This window comes from Sander vitreus, chromosome 15 (genome assembly GCF_031162955.1).
Source record: "Sander vitreus isolate 19-12246 chromosome 15, sanVit1, whole genome shotgun sequence".
Lineage (NCBI taxonomy): Eukaryota > Metazoa > Chordata > Actinopteri > Perciformes > Percidae > Sander > Sander vitreus.
This window is the reverse complement of record NC_135869.1, coordinates 18,186,194-18,205,077: the sequence shown is the minus strand read 5'-3', so window position 1 is coordinate 18,205,077 and position 18,884 is coordinate 18,186,194. Positions and strand designations below refer to the sequence as shown.

Genomic DNA, 18,884 nt, shown 5'->3' with positions numbered 1-18,884 from the left:
TCTGGTTCTGTTTCCCTCTGAGTGGGATGAAATCGGTGCCCAACACACTGTCCTAAAAGGGTCAGGAAAATAAAATCGTAAAGTGTCACCCTACTTGTGCTTGGCTGCCTTGCATTCACACAGTGATGTTTTGCTTCATATGTTGTACGTCATGCAGGGAGTCCGACATGAGGTTGCATGTCACAGATAATGACACAGTTGATAGATTGTCGGTTTATGAAAACATACAGGTAGTCGGCAAACTAAACCTGAAGTCAGGGCAGAGCTCTGATTGGCTCTGAAACCTGACACCTTTGTATTGGAAACCACAGGCTCATGCTTCATTCAACAGTTTTTCTGCACTATCTCTGCACCATGGCCTGGTCTGACACGCAACGGCCCCAACAGTCTCACGACATGTAAATACAAAATGACCCCTCCTTCCTTCAGCATACGAGATCAAATGGCCTCTCCTGCACCAGTAAGACAGAATTAATCAAGTTTTACTCTCCATACGGGCAGATATTATCTCGCTTAATTAAACTGATGAGTAGTGATTCTGCAGAGAAAAAATATCATTTAAACACATTATCCATCTGTGGAACATAAACTTCTTGGATTTTTCTTTTCTTGGTTGTTCCAGTCGACTAGACTTGCAGACCAGATACCTCATAATTGCATATATAGTCTGAAGTTGACTTTATTGCATTTTTGTATTTAGATAGTTGAAAGCAAATTGGGCCATGTAAGAAATGTACATGGGTATAAACACAGCTCATTTACTGGAGTTGTGTAACCTGCCATCCTGTGAGGTCACAGATTTTGAGTGGTGGAGGGGAACAAAACAAATCCACGATGATGGACATACTCGTTGCCACAGTTTACCTTATAGTGTTCATACCAAGAAAGAAAACTTACTGTACATTGCACGAAATTCCCCAGGGAGCACAGACCTCTGTCATGCCTGAAAAATGGTATCAAGAAAAAGGCACCTGCAATCCCTACCGTCTGTTATGTCAGCATGTACTCATCTAATGTGATTATGTGCTGAATCAGGTAAATTCTATGTTTGGTTTTTGCTAACGCACCTGAGAGAATATTGGGAGGAGAGTCAACTACTTTGGAGGCGTATACCATTAGAAATAGAAATGTTAATCTGCATCTAGGTCTCAATCTGCATCATAGCTCACACAGTGTGTTTCTTCTGCTGTTTTTGTGCTTCAGCCACGTAATGTTTAATTAATAGAAGTAAGTAAGTAAGTAAGCCACATTTGCTTTTCACAGACATAAAGTGCTTTACAGGGCAGAAGGTTTATATGCCAAAAGATGGCAGAAGTGGACATCTTACTTAAATAAAGCATAAGGACATTGGTTCACAGCTTGGACTCATTAGTGGATAAAGCAGCGACTTGAAATGTATACATTTTATTTCTATTTTTGTGGCTATCATCACCTTTCCTCACAGGACCTCTTGTTTTATTTTATTTATTTATTTTGTTTTATTTTTTCCATATATCACTCAATAATTGAGGTGACTGTGTTCAGTTGTTATAATGTACAATAAAAACTAAAGTAATTTTTAAAAAAAGTGCTTTACAGGGCATAACACAAAATATAAGACATTTGGCTGCTGTGAGCACATGTTGAAAAAGTACAAAACTAAGAACACAATACATAATGAGAACACGCTACACAATTACAATTACACAGTAATACATAAAGTACAGACCAGGTGCATACAGGTCATCCAAATGCCGGCTTGAACAAGTATAAAAAGACTCTCAGTCTGCTTCTCCACAGTCTGCTGCAGCTAAGTCTTCCGCCTTTAATGATATTTTCACTGACTTTTACACTAAAACGTAGCTTTGGTGTGCCTATACTGAAAACTGCTTCAATCAAAAAACACAATTTTGTTTTCACATCAGCAATGAAGCGCTGTGTCCTGGCAGTCTTTTCCTGTCTTTTCTGTCCCCTTGAATAATTGATGATAGCAAACATGGCTGAGAAGGAAATTAGACTAATGTGTATGATTGGCCGTGGCCTGAGTGAGCTGCAGATGGTGTGCTTACTCAGCTTGAGGGCCAAGTTGCCAGGACTGTGTATGTGTAAAGGTCCAGCTATGTAACAGAAAAGGCTGCAACACAAGCTCGGTCACAAACACAGTTTAAGACTAAAGACAAGAGTTAGGATGCACACAGACAAAAAGATTGTGCCTAAAAGACACATACGGTACTGTATGTTTGTGTTTTCTCAGACTGACCGTGAGCTGGTTCTCAGGTGAGCAGCCAGGGTCTGTGTATTTGTCATTGAGGTTCAAGAGAACTCACAGTCAAAATGTTGATCTTTCTCTGACCAAACAAATAAATAAACTAGGCAGGCTAAGGTCTTGCCATTACCTGTTCTGTGTAAGCTATTACCAGAAAAAAAAACATGCTTAGGAATCAGTAATGTCATTTTTTACGAAGCAGATTTTTGGATATTTTTTTAAATATGCCACTCATTGTATAACCCCTCTGGGCATATGTAAGATACAGAGCTGCTTGTATCTGTTTTGCACATCCGTGCTTTAAGATGAAAACCTAAAATATTTATTATTTACTATCACTCGCAAGTATAGTACAAAACTATATATATACTTTTGAATTAAAACTCTTGACAGCAACTATCTAAAATGCACAGAGATAAATGAGGATGTGCTTCCCATGGGTGAGAATATACATGCTATTCTCTCCATCATGTTTTTGTGCAGGCAGCTTTGTGGTACTGCCTTGCTGAACAAGCCCATATGCATGTGTCCTGTTATATGCAATGTTAGGAACACACTGGCTTAATTACTGACCAATAGTAAAGGGTGTAGCACTGGTACACTCCACCCTGGTTTCACAAACCCATCTCTCAAGTCTTGAGCAACCAGGCTTAAGTACACCTATCTGATTTCATCCCCTAAGCCCTACAGAAAGGCTAAAAAGGTCATCAGTGATGGCAAGTTTTAGATTTTCAAAAGAAATAAAGGTAAATATCAAGATTTGTGATTATATGTTTTAGTATATGTATATGTTTTCTTAAACCTGTTTTAGACATTGTGTAAAATGTAATTATTTTATATTTTATTTCAAGCATGGTTAGAACACAAGGAGAAGGATACAAGTAGAGAGGTAGCAATTCATGCTTTAAATGCTGTTCAAATGTTTTGTTGCAGTCTGTTATTTGTGTTCCTTTAACTGTAATGTGCACTGAGACCATGTTTGATGGTTATTTTACACTTTAAATAAAATTTGATTGATTGATTAAATACCAAATTTCTGAATCTTGCTGCTTGCTTCATCATAACCCAGTGATGATGTTTTGAGTTTGTTACCTCCCTCAAAACTCACCTATTCAAAAGCCTACCCTCCACTCTCCATTGGATGCATGGATATATTCCATTCTTTTAATTTTCTATCTCAATCTTTTAAATGTATTTGTTTTTAATTATATTTGCCTTTTTAACTGTATTGTTGCTTGTTTTAACTGTAAGGTGTCATTGAGTGCTATGGAAGGCCACCGTATTATTATTATTATTATTATTAGTAGTAGTAGTAGTAGTAGTAGTAGTAGTAGTAGTAGTATTACTACTGAAGAAATCTTGACACCAATCAAGTTCCAACTGCTGTCAGAATGGCCATTAATAGCACAGGATTATCTTAAATTAAATGATCATACGAGAATGATCTATTATGAATTTTGATCATGCTAGCCTTTCCAAAATGTTCAACAATTGTATGGTTTGGCTTATGTTCTTTATTTGCCCTAAAGGACATCTGATAGATATTATCAATGCATTATCGCTTTATGTTTTTAGTATTTGTACACATAGTACACAAGTACACGTAAAAAAAAGCTCAGGCATAAAGTAATATGAAACTCATGTAGCTTATCAAATGATTAAAGTTACAGAAATAATAAATTAAGAAGAATAGATTGTTTACACAGTAAATATTATAGTAGATGCTGACATTGGCATTACGAGTGACAGGCATCACACACAAGACTTTAGAAGTAATGTTCTCTTTACACTGATTCACAGGTGAGAAGATAAGTAAAACGTGATAAGTGGTTAAGGTGGCAAAGTGGATGAGCAGAGTTTGAGTCACAAACAGCCGTCTCTATCTTTAGACAGTCTGTGGGGTACTTTGATTACCACATACGAGGAAGTCAATACAAATTGGATTGTATGACTTCCAGGCACCTGTTACACACGGCTGTTCTGCAGTTGTAGCTTTTCCCCCCCTCATTTGGACGTTTGTACATTGTTGCATGCAGTCATGATGATCTGACATTTTGTCTAACCTCATGGAGAAGACAAGCTTTTATTTTTATAAATCCATCAAATATCTTCTTAAGCCCTAAACGTATTTTAAGGATCTGGACAATTGCACTGCCACTGCTCCTAAATGTATTGTTTAGATTTTGGAAACAAGACAACAGCCTGATTATGTGGTTTGTATTGCATTTATTGTTGTAACAAAAAATTGTGTTTATGCTGCTGATTTGGCAATAGTAAATCAGAGTAACCTTATTTAATATGTAATTATTATTATTATTATTATTATTATTATTATTATTATTATTATTTGCATAGCACCTTTTATACAGGTTAGGGCATTTCGAAGTGCTTTGGAGATGAATCAAAACACTTTAAGACAAATGCACATAGAAATACAAATCATTAAAAAAATATAAAAGCAATGCAATATATTTAAAAACCAATAGCATAAAATAGATAAGAGGAATTAAAAACATGAATATGATGTTGAGACTACAGTATGAAAAATGTACATATAAGAACAGCCTTCAGTAGCCTACATCCTATCAGACTCATGCATGTAGGAAAACAGCGGCTACTGGCAGTATGAGGATGATAAAAAAGCACACACACTGTGCTCCCTTTAACAAGCCTTGTGTGCTTGTGTACCAATGCGCCTCCTGCGTTCTCCTAACCTCACGTATTCCGGCTGCTTTCTCAAGGCCTGTTTACTAATTAGTGGCGATTGAGCAAACAGATGAAGCCGATGCTCGCATGTAATTTGACTTCTGGTTAAGATGCCTTCTAAAGGGACAACAAACAGAGAACATGCTGTTTAGATGCATGCACAGAAGTTAATGTGAGATAGTGCATGTCTTTTTCTAATGCATTAAAACGACATGGTTTAATGTAATGCACGCAGTAGGCCTACAATGAACTGCATCTTGTCATTTTAAAATTCTAAAAATGTCAAATGACATTATCGTCATTATATATATATATATATAGGATGTTAATGTGTGATAATTACTCACAGATATGGTGACATGTTGTAACATTTAAGCATTCTATATGAAAACAAGCTATCTTTTCCCTTTTCCGTTGATAAGGGGTGGACAGAGCTGACGCACAAAACAGCCGTAAGGCTATAATAGCGGGTCTTGCTCCAGCTCCCCAAGCTGGAGGATGACGCATAACACATTTGGGAGGCGCGGCTTATTTTCCCCATAAATCCCCAACCTGCTGTCCTCCGGCTTCAGAGAGATAGCGAGGTTAAACCCCTCACATCACTAAAAGGACTTTAAAACCATATATTGCTTTTGCATCGTCCTTCGGGTGCAACTGCTGCATGATTAAGAAAATGTCACCACCTGAGAATGACTTTTACATACCGGCCAAGAATTGCCACAGGATGGTGATTTTGGGCTCCACTAAAGTTGGGAAGACAGCCATCATCTCTAGGTTTCTGAACGAGAGAGTTGAAGATCAGTACACACCCACTATTGAGGACTTTCATAGGAAATTCTACAGTATCAGGGGAGACGTTTACCAGCTGGACATTTTGGACACATCTGGAAATCATCCCTTCCCTGCAATGAGGAGGCTTTCAATTCTTACCGGTGAGTAGAGCTTTAAAACCCAAAGCCCATAGCATGCTGATGTTTGCAGAGTTTATTGACTTCTATTAAAATTGTATTACTATTTGGCATTGAACCTATCTTCTCTTGTGTTTTCCAGGTGATGTGTTCATCTTGGTATTCAGCCTGGACAACAGAGACTCCTTCCAGGAGGTGCAGCGCCTGAAACGTCAGATTTATGAGACCAAAGTCCTGCCTGCGAAACAAAACCAAGGAGAACGTGGAGGTCCCGCTGGTCATCTGCGGCAACAAATGTGACAGAGACTTTTACCGTGAGGTGCAGGAGGGTGAGATCGAGCAGCTGGTTGGTGGAGACCAGCGTTGCGCTTACTTTGAAGTCTCAGCAAAGAAGAACACTAACGTGGACCAAATGTTTCAGACGCTCTTTACCATGGCCAAGCTGCCCAACGAAATGAGCCCCGATCGGCACTGCAAAGTTTCCGTGCAGTACTGCGAGGTTCTTCACAGGAAGTCCTTCAGAAACAAGAAGTGCAAAGATGGAAATGCATACGGGAGTGTGGCGCCGTTTGCACGGAGACCCAGCGTGCACAGTGATTTGATGTACATAAAGGAGAAAGCTATAGGAGGCAGGCAGACCAAAGAAAAAGGCTGCATCATATGCTGACATTTTATTTGTCTTTGTGAAAGAGACTTTTTGTGAGACTTTCCAGAGCTGAAGCTGAGCCGTTCTGCAGGGCAACATATGCCCAAATACTCTGGACTTCAGCGCCAGAGGCGGCAGCGACACAATGATTTAAACTGTGATGAGACACATGGGGAAAGTGGCTCAGCTCATAGGCCTATCACCAGTGTAGTGAATGATGCAGTAGTAGATGCTCCGAAAATGCTGTAAAATCTGCCTCTACATTAGCTTGCCGAGATGGCAATGTTTACATTTATCTTGTTTTTCAAACTTGAATGTTTGTTGCATTATGAACAAATATGAATGTGTAGCCTATTTATGTCTACGTCAACTTTTGGATAAGAGAAAATTAAAAACAACTTGTTACTTTCATAGTCTGTCTTCCTCTTCTCTTTCTTTTCAAGCAAAACACAATGATGTTACATGAAACACTGCAGTAAAACATTTCGTGCAGCAGTTCCCCTCTAATGGAAAAAATAGTCTCCATTTGTTAACATACACATCATATGTTGCCTGATAGCTTACCCTGCCACTTCATACACAGATAAACTAAAACTGCAACACACTGAGCTGGGGGGTCCATTAGGGACCCACACACACTCCAGTCCCCAAACACGCTTTTAAGCAGTTTCACTCACATCTCACTGTATTTTAGCCCGGTGCCATCAGCTGTTAATAAGTGTGGATAGCCTACATAGTATATTCCACTATGAAATAATTGGGCCCAAATTCCCCTCAAGTCGAAAAGCAACAAACACATGGTAAACAAAGTAAAACAAAGTAGCTTAATTGCGTCAAAAAGACGCATAATAAATGATGAAGCTACAGGCTCAAATTAATGTCTATGACTAGTAAGGGACCGTTCGGTATTTATCCGTTCGTCTTTTTATTCTTTGCTGAGGCGAGGGTCATCCAACATTTTTCAGTCCGGAGGGGGGGGTCACCCAACTTTTGTATTCATGAAACAGCAAAATTTCAAATTGGCTTGTTTGGTGCATATTTTTCCATGTAGCTCCATGTAGCTCTCTCAGTCTCTGCCCTCCTTAGCTACCAGATGGGTCTGACCCATGAGTTTGCTGGGGGGCAGGGGGAGCTGCCCCCCTGGTGGCTGAAACGGATAATTGCATTGTTTAAAAAATGAGTGGAATAATTCTGGCATGATCAGATATTTTATAAATATTTTAAATAACACAAAACAACTAAATGGTGGTAGGTAATACATCAGATTTCATATACTGCTTTAGTAAAAAAAAAATATTACCTGGCTGATGACAAAAAACGCAAATGACTGTTGCACTATGTCTGGACATCTTGCCGTGCCAAGGTTGCAATAAAGGTTTCCTAAATGCCACATTTGATGTCAGCTTACTAATTGATTGCGCGTTTTGTGTAGATTTGGACTTGTATACGTTTATTCCACTTTGTTTAAACGGCAAAGTGGAGGAAGCCTAGTGACGAGTCCATAGCAACCAGTTTGTGTTGAATATTACCCAGAGTGACTTGCTGAATCGTCTCAATATTTTATTGTTTTATTTCATGTGAATACTAGTTTACTAGAGGAGTAACTTAGTATTTGAAGTAATGCAGTAAGTGTGCATTTAGTTGCCATGCTTATTTTGTTTCCACAACGTTAGTGAGTAAATCTACTGAAATGGCCACCACACCATAACAGAGGAGTGTGATGCGTCAGATCAGAATGCAGAGGTTTAGGCTCGTATCTCATAGCTGTAAAAAAAAGCCAATGGAAATCCGTATGTATTTGCCAAACGCAAACCAGTACAGAACGTATTGATAAATTGCTTTGAAAGGGTCGTGCCTTTTTTCAAAATAATTTTGTAGGGTCATAGAATTTTTTTCTACTGGCGACTGGAGGGTTGTCTTTTTTGGCTAAAGGTCCCGAAACTCCTCCGGTGGCCCCTTAAATAAATAACAGACAGTCTCTAGGCTGATTAAAAAAGGCTTTAAACCGGTATCTCATAATCAATTAATTTTATTACAAAATAGGAATATTGAAATATATCACAAGACAACACGATACACTGAAAAGCTACATTCAATACAAATAGTAGGTCTACATAACCAAGTTTGTAACGCAAAAAAAGGACAAAATCCGGACATTATGTGAGGTTCAAAAACATCACTGCGATGCAACTGAGGAAACATAAGTCCTTGTCAATTTAAACGTCCATCCCGTATTCTTGAATCCCACATCTGGTCCGTGGGTGAGGATGAAAACAAACGTGACGTCCCTAATGCACCTCGAGTGTGTGTGTGAGCTTCCTCCAGTCAGTAATCCAGACTTCAGTTTCATGACGCTTTCGGCACGTCAAACATGCACAGACTTTTGTATTTCTGCAGCAGCTGGTTCTTGGTGCGGACCTGCTCCCGCAGCGTAGCCAGCTGCAGCTGCTGCTCCAGCGGACTGCTGTCTACCCCGGGCATGTTGGATATCTGCTCCCGAGCCTCCTGGATCTTTATCTTCAGCTTGGCCAGTTCTTGGTGGACATCCTGGCTGTCCTTGTCCATGCTTTAAGAAAGTAAGGTACATAAGGGGAAATGTCATTGCTACGTTGTTATTTTGGACATTTACCTTTTCTAGTTAGCTAGCCTAGCGATAATAGCTAACGTTAGCTTTAGCTAATAGGTCAACGATCTTAGCAACTCCACCAAAACGACGGTTTACAATAAGTAAAGTGGTTTCCACAAAGCCGAGAGTAAACATGAAACCCACACGAATCTGCCGGAACTCTTACCATTTTATTATATCATGAACTAAAGGCAGCAAAGAGCAATCATCGCTCGCTTGCTTTGGTTGAGACACCGCCATCACGCTCCCTGCTTCGCGGCGCAGATAGATCACGTCACACATCATATAATGACGTCAGCCCATAAAAAGTTTGAATTGCACTGCTTGAAAAAACTAATGATCCCAAGGTCTTATATTCATAAATACATATTTTAGCAAATATAGCAGGTATAGGCCTATAACATTTTAGTAAATTATGATACAACATGCTACAGCCTTACTGATTTTTTTTCTTCCTATTTGGGCGCAGGGCCGTCAAAAATATTGAGGAAAGTGTGAAGAAGTACTGAGGTAGGCCTCATATGACATTCATTGTCAGTTTAGGAGGTTATCGTGCTGTGTATGTAAGACTCATAAATGTATATTTTAGTATATTTCCCTCGAAATAGGCCACAGATAATCTATTGATGCACAGAACAAACAAACCTGACCTGGAATAATGGCACTTGTCGCTACCTAGCTCTACACGTGTGCCACAGCACGTGCTGTGCATGTAGAGTAAAACATTCAATCACAGGCACAAATATGGTCTAATGGTCTCTATGTGTCTATTCTATAGATAAGTGAAGAGGTGTATTCAAGTCATGTATTTCTATCTGGGTATTTTTTTTCTTGTTTGCACACATGGCATCTTCATATTGAAATTAGATTAACGACACAGGATAAACAGGGAAAACCTGGACAAAATAACAAAATATGGACAGGTAACCATCACTAGTGCTTCTTGTCTACTGTATTTCTGAGCAACAGCCAAATGCCTCTTAAATTCAGCTGGCAACATGAACATATGCATTTTCTCTTTGCAGTATCAGCATAATACAAATGGAAACCTACCCCTGTCCACCTTTTTCTCTCCTTCATTGACCTATATTCCTGTGATATCAGGTCTCAATCATTCACAGGTCAGTGCCAGTCATAAGCCTCATTAGACTGGCAACTTGAATGATTTCACATTAGGCTCAGCTAGTGTTTGACTACTGATAACTAAATCAAACTGAGTAAATATTGGTAATGGCAACATCTTAATTGAGTTGCTTTTGTAACGGAAATTTCGGTAACAAGGATTTGTTCAATAAAAGATCTTTAGTCAATAATTGTCTTTGTTGGTATTTTATTCTCGTGCACGTGAAGAGACAGTTTGAGAGTGTCAGAGTCTGCAAAAAATCTATCTGCAGGGCAGTCCCACAGATACTTTATACAAAAGACATACACATTGAAGATGAGCCAACAGTTTCATTACATCACTGCCTTTGACCATATAAGGAGTTTCTTAAAGGTCCCATGGCATGAAAGTTTCACTTTACGAGGTTTTTTAACATTAATATGAGTTCCCCCAGCCTGCCTATGGTCCCCCAGTGGCTAGAAATGGCGATAGGTGTAAACTGAGCCCTTGGTATCCTGCTCTGCATTTTGAGAAAATGAAAGCTCAGATGGGCCGATCTGGAATCTTGCTCCTTATGAGGTCATAAGGAGCAGGGTTACCTCCCCTTTCTCTGCTTTGCCCGCCCAGAGAATTTGTCCCACCCATGAGAGAGAGGCGTCATGGCTTTCAAACGAGCAAAGTGGCAGTTGGTCAAGGCCATACCCCCACCCTCCACCTTGCCCCCCCTCTCTCCTCTTCAATAGCTACAGACACAGAAATGGCACATCCTAAGGAAAGCTCATTGTGAGACTGGCTCTAATGGCTGTAATTCTGCACCAAGGCTGAATTTCGGGAAAGAGACATCAGATACAGTATTACGGGACCACTAAGGTCTATGTAAAAACATCCAAAGAGTACCATGTCATGGGACCTTTTAATAAGCTGGCAGTTACATTATTATCAGTTTCTTAGCTTTCTCAGACCTCCTAAGGCCTCGAGAAATCCTCCCTTCAGGTGTCGGCTGAAACCTCTAATCTTGTCAAGGACATATATTATCCAATAATTAGCCAATTTAAAATGATAACTATATTGTTCAATAGTTCAATAGTTCTAGTCACACAAGTGAAAATTCAGAAAACAAGTGATAAAAGAATAATAATAATAATGATAGCGAAATTTTCCCATGATGAACAGCATCACAGATTACATACTGTACATATGATGCAGTTAATCTGTAAAGTATCAAAGGTGTAGATCTGGTCATTTTAAAAACTAGGGCTGTCAAACGATTAAAAATGTTTAATCGCGATTAATCGCTGAAGTTCTATAGTTAATCGCGATTAATCACATGTTTTATCACAATTAAAATTCTATTAGTTTGCATTTCAGAACTGTTTTTAAGTACATAACAATTGAAAGCCATTCTTACCAGTGTATCTTGATTGGGAATCAAATGAATGCAAAGAAAGTGACTTTATGAACTTGACTATTATTTATTTACTGTAAACAAATGTGTGAATCTGTCATTATTCCTACAAGTACCTAACCTAACTGAGATGTAACACTAACACTTTGCTTATACAGTACAAACAAAATGGTCCAAAAACCAGATGCCACAGCAGGACATTTAACCTTTACATTTTTAACAAGGATTGAGAATAATTGACTGAGATGTAACACTAACAACCACCGTTAAGGCAAACGAGTGCAAAGTCCAGCCAGAGTCAATATAGTGTTTAGTAACTCCTAAATAATTGTGATTACTCACTGACGTCCAGTGATCACCGGTTAATGAGACAGCGTTTGCACTTGGCAGCAGTTCCAGTTTAGCTGCTTTCTCCGTGTCATACAGGCTGTGTGTGGTGAAACTACTGTCCCCCTCGATGGCAGTGTATAAGACGGGTCAGAACATGCCAACCGTAGCACTTCTTTAAGACCCGAGTCCTCTACGATGCTGACAGGTCTGCAGTTAGTTGCCACCCATTTTGCAAGAGCTGTAGTAATTTTTTTGGATTTGGTTTCATCCACAGGTCGGCAAGTAGCACTCTCCAAAATACTGCTTTGCCTGAGCCTGCTAGCATCAAACTGCGTCACGTTAATATGCTTAGCTCTTTGGTGGTAGCTCAAGCTTGACGTGCTTCGGTGATATTTTAATTCGGCTTTACACAATGTGCATATGGCTTTCGACTTGTCTACTGAGCCGTCCGGGAGTTTTTTAAAAAGAAAAGCGCCATTCAGAAGTGTGTTGCTGCTGTCTTTCTCTATGCTGGCAGCCTGCCTGCATTCTGCAGCAGAAGATGTGTTATGAAGAATTACGGCAGCGCCAAAGGGTCAAAATAGTAGCCGTTAGGCACGACGCAAAGCCGAGTGAAGTGTAAAAAAAATTAATCGCATTGCGTAGGCCCTTAATTAAGGGCTGACAGCCCTATTAAAAACACAAAACTACATGAAGCATTAGGGTTGGCTAATACAACTTTACTGCCTTTTTTAAGGGATTTGATTTTCTGTCTTGATCTTTCAAACCTCACTGACATACATTCATTAATTCCCACTGCTCTCAAAGGATAGATCCAACAGTGAAATCCCTTTGCTTCTCAGCCATGTCATGAGTATGAGTCACTCACCAGGGTAGGGAAATCAACTCACCAGTCCCCTAATGAATCTGCTAGCATGACTGCCTCATTCTACTTTATGATGAATCATGCACAAGTTTAAGGAGCTGATGGGGTAACATTTCACTGGAACCTCATATAATTTCATATGAAAAATAAAATTGATTGATTGATTGATCAGAGAGAGGCAGTGAAGACCTAATTAAGAGTAGCTTTAGTGAGACTTTGAACTTCACATTTAGACGTGAGGCTTATTTAACATTTTCTTTGGTCACACCTCCAAATGAGTGGTAGTTGTGATCTTACCGGACACAGTCATTCAGTGCTAATGCAAATCTTTAGTATGACATGGGCCATTATACAAATAAAACTTACAGAGATGGTATACTCTGTGACCCAGATATTAGTTTGTAGGGCATTATTTAGACCAAGTGTTTTGACAAAGTGGGCCATTTCGTGACTCAACAGTTTCATCCCACATAAACAATTGTATATATAACGTATTGACTGGAATAACATGCACATAGTTATTGTAATTGGACAGATATTAGAACATAACAGCGATGACATCGAGACAATTATGCGTTTGCCAATAGTAGGCTAAAGGTTGTGCAATTTCCTGCCCAGGTAAGATAGGTATTACATTAGTGTATGTGCATGTAAGAGTTTGTTTCTTTCAACATTTTTCACTGTGAATATTGTTTATTCCTAAATTGCTTTGACCCATTTACAGCTGGGGAATCAGTCACGAGACAGGAAGAAGCTTGTTAACTCACTGTTGGACAGAATCACTCATATCTCTTTGACTGATTTACTGTGATTTGACCTTAATGCACACAGTCTGCAGATTATTATAATTGTTTAAAAAAGCAATGATTCTGCCATAGAGCTTTGTCAGTGAACTAGTTTGAAATAGAAACAGTAGGTATATAATGCAATTTTAGAAATCTTGATGAATGTACATTCAGTCAACACAACTTCTATTCACACATTCTGGCTCTCCTCTCACAACCAATCTCAGCAACAATTGTTGAGCGCAGAAATTAGTTTTTCCTTCTATATGGTTGACTATTTTTATTGAAGTACCATTGAATTCATTAGTATGTATTCCCTCTGCACAGTGTTAAGGCCATTCACAAACATGTGCAAGGTAGACTATATCGTTTATCTTAAGTCAGTGTCTGAATTGGTTCTCCGGTTTTTAAGAAAGCCTACTTACACAAAAGCCTGCATGTCATTAGCTGTTTTGAGAAATATTCCATCTAACACTCCTCCCACAGTTTTTCACTGGCTGAGAGATCTTTTGTCCTACTCCAAGAAGAGAAGATGAGGGTTACATTGCAAGGTTCCACCACTAAATTCTACAGAATATGGAATCCTTTTCTTGAACATCTGAAATCAATTCAGTTCCCCTCTGCCAATCTGTAATCTGTACTGTAAAATTCTAGATGTGTGTCGTTTATGTGTGCTATAAGTAAATTGAAATAACATTTAATGTACACTTCCTGCAGGATCGTGTCATTCACAAAGGCCTCTTTTTGTTTGTTTTTGCTTTGTTTTGTTTTGTATTTTGTATTTTGTGTTTTTCTTTTCCATGTGTGAGTCTTTAATTGTAATCTATAATGTGTCTATAAGTGTGTATGCGTGTGTAAGTGTATTCAAGTCCTAAAATTTGACCCAGAATTTAGACAATGAGTTTCATTGAGTTATGCTTTTTGGGTCTTATGGTTCTAATAGTGTCATTAGTAAGACATTCTGTGCATTGGTATTGTCATTGTATACTATCTGCTTGAAAATGAAGCCAATAAAAATAATTTACAAAAACAAAAAGAATCTAATTCTAGACTGCTGGGGAATTTCCTTCCTCCCTATGACACAATGAGCTGCTCTTTCATCTCTCTTTTCATTTGTTCCTTTTATGTGCATCCTTCTCCCAGAAATGCTTGTTACTAACCTAGCTCTGGGGAGTTTACTCCCCGGAGTCCTTATGTTTCTTCTTCACCCAGAATATCGCCTTGGATTAGGGTGGCACCAAGACCTGGGTCTTGGGTGCAGCTGTCGCTAGGGACCTGCTACACCCTGCTACGCTCTGCGATTCCCTGCAGTGTCCGGCTGCGTCCTGCTGCGTCCTACCGCGTCCACCCATGCTGTGCTGTCCCACATTACACCCCGTAACGCCCTGCTGTGCCCTACTAAGACATGAACTACTACGACTACCATTGTAGTCACTGTTCCATTATCTTTATTGTGACTATTACTACCATCACACCCCCAACCGGCACCGTCAGACACCGCTTACCAAGACTCTGGGTCTGTCTGAGGTTTCTTTCCAAAAGGGAGTTTTTCCTCGCCACTGTTGCAATAGCTACCGCTAATGCTTGCTCTTGAGGGAATTATTGTACTTGTTGGGGCTTTGTAAATAATAGAGTGTGGTCTAGTCCTACTCTATCTGTAAATGTCTCGAGATAACTCTTGTTATGATTTGATACTATAAATAAAACTGAATTCTTCTACGCTTCTAACAAATTTCAATGGAAAATTATTAACAAAAATATATATACAACAACAACAACTGAAGATTGCTTAACATGAAAATTATAAGCTGCAATCAGTGAGAAAGGCCAAGGCACAGGGGTTTGTATAAACTCTGGCTCCTAACAGAAATTCCCATGAACAGTAGAGATGAAACACTAGCATCTTTCTGGAAAATAGCCACGTGCAGCTCAGAGTATGACTATCAAGGGAGTTCTGACTAACTTTTTGACCTGGGTGACTTCAGGCCTCTTCTAGTTGAACCCCTCCATAGCACTCCCCAAGTGGCTTGCCTTGCCCCACCCAGCCTCTGTAATGACGTGAAAGAGCTGCTGACAGCTTCTAACAGATGTGTCACCTCTAAGCATCTCTGGCAGAGAGCTCGGCAGGATACAGATGTCCTGTCTGCTGATCTGTGCTCTAATATTAGCATGCTTCTCCATATGCAGGATAATCTAACACAGTCAGTCAGTGACGCTGAACGGCATTGCCATTTATAGTTTTCTTATTAAACACTATGACTTTATTAAATTGAATAAATACTGAGCATTGGGGACATACATTTACAGTCAGATTGCCTGTGCAAAGCAGAAGTTTCGTTTAACAGGACATGTTTTCCCTTCATATGAGTCCTGAGATACGCTTCTTGGAAAAAAACATTCACCAGCTGTCTTAATGAGTACCAAAAATAAAGTAGCCGGTCAGCTACTGATCGTTATTCCTTCCAAAGTCACATTTAGTTGAATAAACAATGCTTCCTAGTCATGCATATTTGGGGTAATTTGGTCATGAAATCCTATGGAATCGGTCAAGAGTCTCAACAGGGTCCTTAAATGAATAAATGGAATAATTCAGTGCAAACTGAATGATTGCATGTGCTTCATGTTACTCAGAACTGACTCTACCACTGCTAGATTATAGAACTAGTCCTTACTCATCAGTGTCTTTTGGGTACTCAGATTTCCTAGAAAGCAGAGGCTGAGTTCCATGGAGCCTTGATAATCTACTGGTTTTTAGCACAGCTCCACAAACAGTGTAGTCTACACAAACAGTGCCTGTTCAAATCAATCTATTAAGCACTGCAGGCAAAAGGACTGTTTGCAGGATAAGCACCCATCCATTAAATGCTGTAAATCTTTGATTCATAAAACAGTAAAACTCTCAAGCAGTGAAGTTTACATTTTTTCAAGCAATGCCGTTAAGCTCCTGGCGGCCTAGCCAACAGTGCATCGCCAGCATTCCCACTGCAATTTTCTTAAGAAATGTCATTCTATTGTTTTTAATAAATGTACTCTTTAAATATGTTTAACTTATTCCTACATACCTTGTAAAATATACAGTCAGGTCCATAAATATTGGGACATCGACACAATTCTAATCTTTTTGGCTCTATACACCACCACAATGGAGTTGAAATGAAACGAACAAGATGTGCTTTAACTGCAGACTTTCAGCTTTAATTTGAGGGTATTTACATCCAAATCAGGTGAACGGTGTAGGAATTACAACAGTTTGTATCTGTGCCTCCCACTTTTTAAGGGACCAAAAGTAATGGGACAATTGGCTGCTCAGCTGTTCCATGGCCAGGTGTGTGTTATTCCCTCATTATCCCATTTACAAGGAGCAGATAAAAGGTCCAGAGTTCATTTCAAGTGTGCTATTTGCATTTGGAATCTGTTGCTGTCAACTCTCAATATGAGATCCAAAGAGCTGTCACTATCAGTGAAGCAAGCCATCATTAGGCTGAAAAATCTAAACAAACCCATCAGAGAGATAGCAAAAACATTAGGTGTGGCCAAATCAACTATTTGGAACATTCTTAAAAAGAATGAACTCACCGGTGAGCTCAGCAACACCAAAAGACCCGGAAGACCACGGAAAACAACTGTGGTGGATGACCGAAGAAAAGTACTTTCCCTGGTGAAGAAAACACCCTTCACAACAGTTGGCCAGATCAAGAACACTCTCTAGGAGGTAGGTGTATGTGTGTCAAAGTCAACAATCAAGAGAAGACTTCACCAGAGTGAATACAGAGGGTTCACTACAAGATGTAAACCATTGGTGAGCCTCAAAAACAGGAAGGCCAGATTAGAGTTTGCCAAACAACATATAAAAAAGCCTTCACATTTCTGGAACAACATCCTATGGACAGATGAGACAAAGATCAACTTGTACCAGAGTGATGGGAAGAGAAGAGTATGGCGAAGGAAAGGAACTGCTCATGATCCAAAGCATACCACCTCATCAGTGAAGTATGGTGGTGGTGGTAGTGTCATGGCGTGGGCATGTATGGCTGCCAATGGAACTGGTTCTCTTGTATTTATTGATGATGTGACTGCAGACAAAAGCAGCAGGATGAATTCTGAAGTGTTTCGGGCAATATTATCTGCTCATATTCAGCCAAATGCTTCAGAACTCATTGGACGGCGCTTCACAGTGCAGATGGACAATGACCCGAAGCATACTGCGAAAGCAACCAAAGAGTTTTTTTAAGGGAAAGAAGTGGTATGTTATGCAATGGCCAAGTCAATCACCTGACCTGAATCCGATTGAGCATGCATTTCACTTGCTGAAGACAAAACTGAAGGGAAAATGCCCCAAGAACAAGCAGGAACTGAAGACAGTTGCAGTAGAGGCCTGGCAGAGCATCACCAGAGATGAAACCCAGCGTCTGGTGATGTCTATGCGTTCCAGACTTCAGGCTGTAATTGATTGCAAAGGATTTGCAACCAAGTATTAAAAAGTGAAAGTTTGATTTATGATTGTTAATCTGTCCCATTACTTTTGGTCCCTTAAAAAGTGGGAGGCACATATACAAACTGTTGTAATTCCTACACCGTTCACCTGATTTGGATGTAAATACCCTCAAATTAAAGCTGAAAGTCTGCAGTTAAAGCACATCTTGTTCGTTTCATTTCAACTCCATTGTGATGGTGTATAGAGCCAAAAAGATTAGAATTGTGTCGATGTCCCAATATTTATGGACCTGACTGTAAGTTAGAAGTTATTGAGAAGATTTTTCTGAACACCATAGTTAATATTCAACTGTGAAGGGACTCCATGGAAATAGACGATGAGATGTGACATGCTGTTCTCTTTGCTGGGAGGATCTTGTTTGTGAGATCTACCAATATGCTGAGGGCCTGTCCCTAAAACCTCTCCAACTGTCAAGAGTGTCAGTTCTCCATGATTAACAGAATTATCTGGAAAAAACAGACACATTTTTTTCTGTTAAGATGGTAGCTGACTGAAGCTTAAAACCTGTTGTGCCAGTCTGGCTTTAGTAGTGTCAAGTTTGATTTTTAACCTAATACTGTATACACAAATTATATATTCATGTGCTTCCCTATACATACAGTCCCAATTATGACTTTATTTTTCTTCCCTGTTAATACCAGACACCCAGTGCCAGTCTAGACACCCAGAACTGGACATACCTTACTCAAAGCAGAATGCTCAGCCTTCATTTATTTACGCAGGAAAGCATAGAAATAAAAAGCTCATATGTAATTAGTGTATGTGTTTCTT

At 39.4% G+C, this 18,884-nt stretch overlaps 1 protein-coding gene and 1 pseudogene across 2 annotated transcripts; one reads left to right on the top strand and one right to left on the bottom strand.

Moving 5' to 3' along the window:
• Nucleotides 1-5,482: 5,482 nt before the first annotated feature.
• Nucleotides 5,483-6,908, top strand: LOC144529954 (dexamethasone-induced Ras-related protein 1-like; annotated as a pseudogene). The gene is made up of 2 exons (XR_013503067.1): nucleotides 5,483-5,883; nucleotides 6,002-6,908. The product of XR_013503067.1 is annotated as a dexamethasone-induced Ras-related protein 1-like (transcript).
• Nucleotides 6,909-8,516: 1,608 nt separating this feature from the next.
• Nucleotides 8,517-9,416, bottom strand: med9 (mediator complex subunit 9). Its single transcript, XM_078269226.1, has 2 exons — nucleotides 9,298-9,416; nucleotides 8,517-9,071 (listed from the first exon to the last, which is right to left on the bottom strand). Exons 1-2 carry the CDS (start codon nucleotides 9,414-9,416, stop codon nucleotides 8,852-8,854), a joined length of 339 nt encoding a protein of 112 aa, XP_078125352.1. The 3' UTR covers nucleotides 8,517-8,851.
• Between the last annotated feature and the right edge of the window lie 9,468 nt (nucleotides 9,417-18,884).

Bases quoted from the DNA above. Each gene is read 5' to 3' on its own strand.
- med9 (XM_078269226.1), bottom strand. From the start codon at position 9,416: ATGATGTGTGACGTGATCTATCTGCGCCGCGAAGCAGGGAGCGTGATG. The intron at 9,072-9,297 runs GTAAGAGTTCCG...ACTTTCTTAAAG, and splicing joins GTTCATGATATAATAAAATG to CATGGACAAGGACAGCCAGG.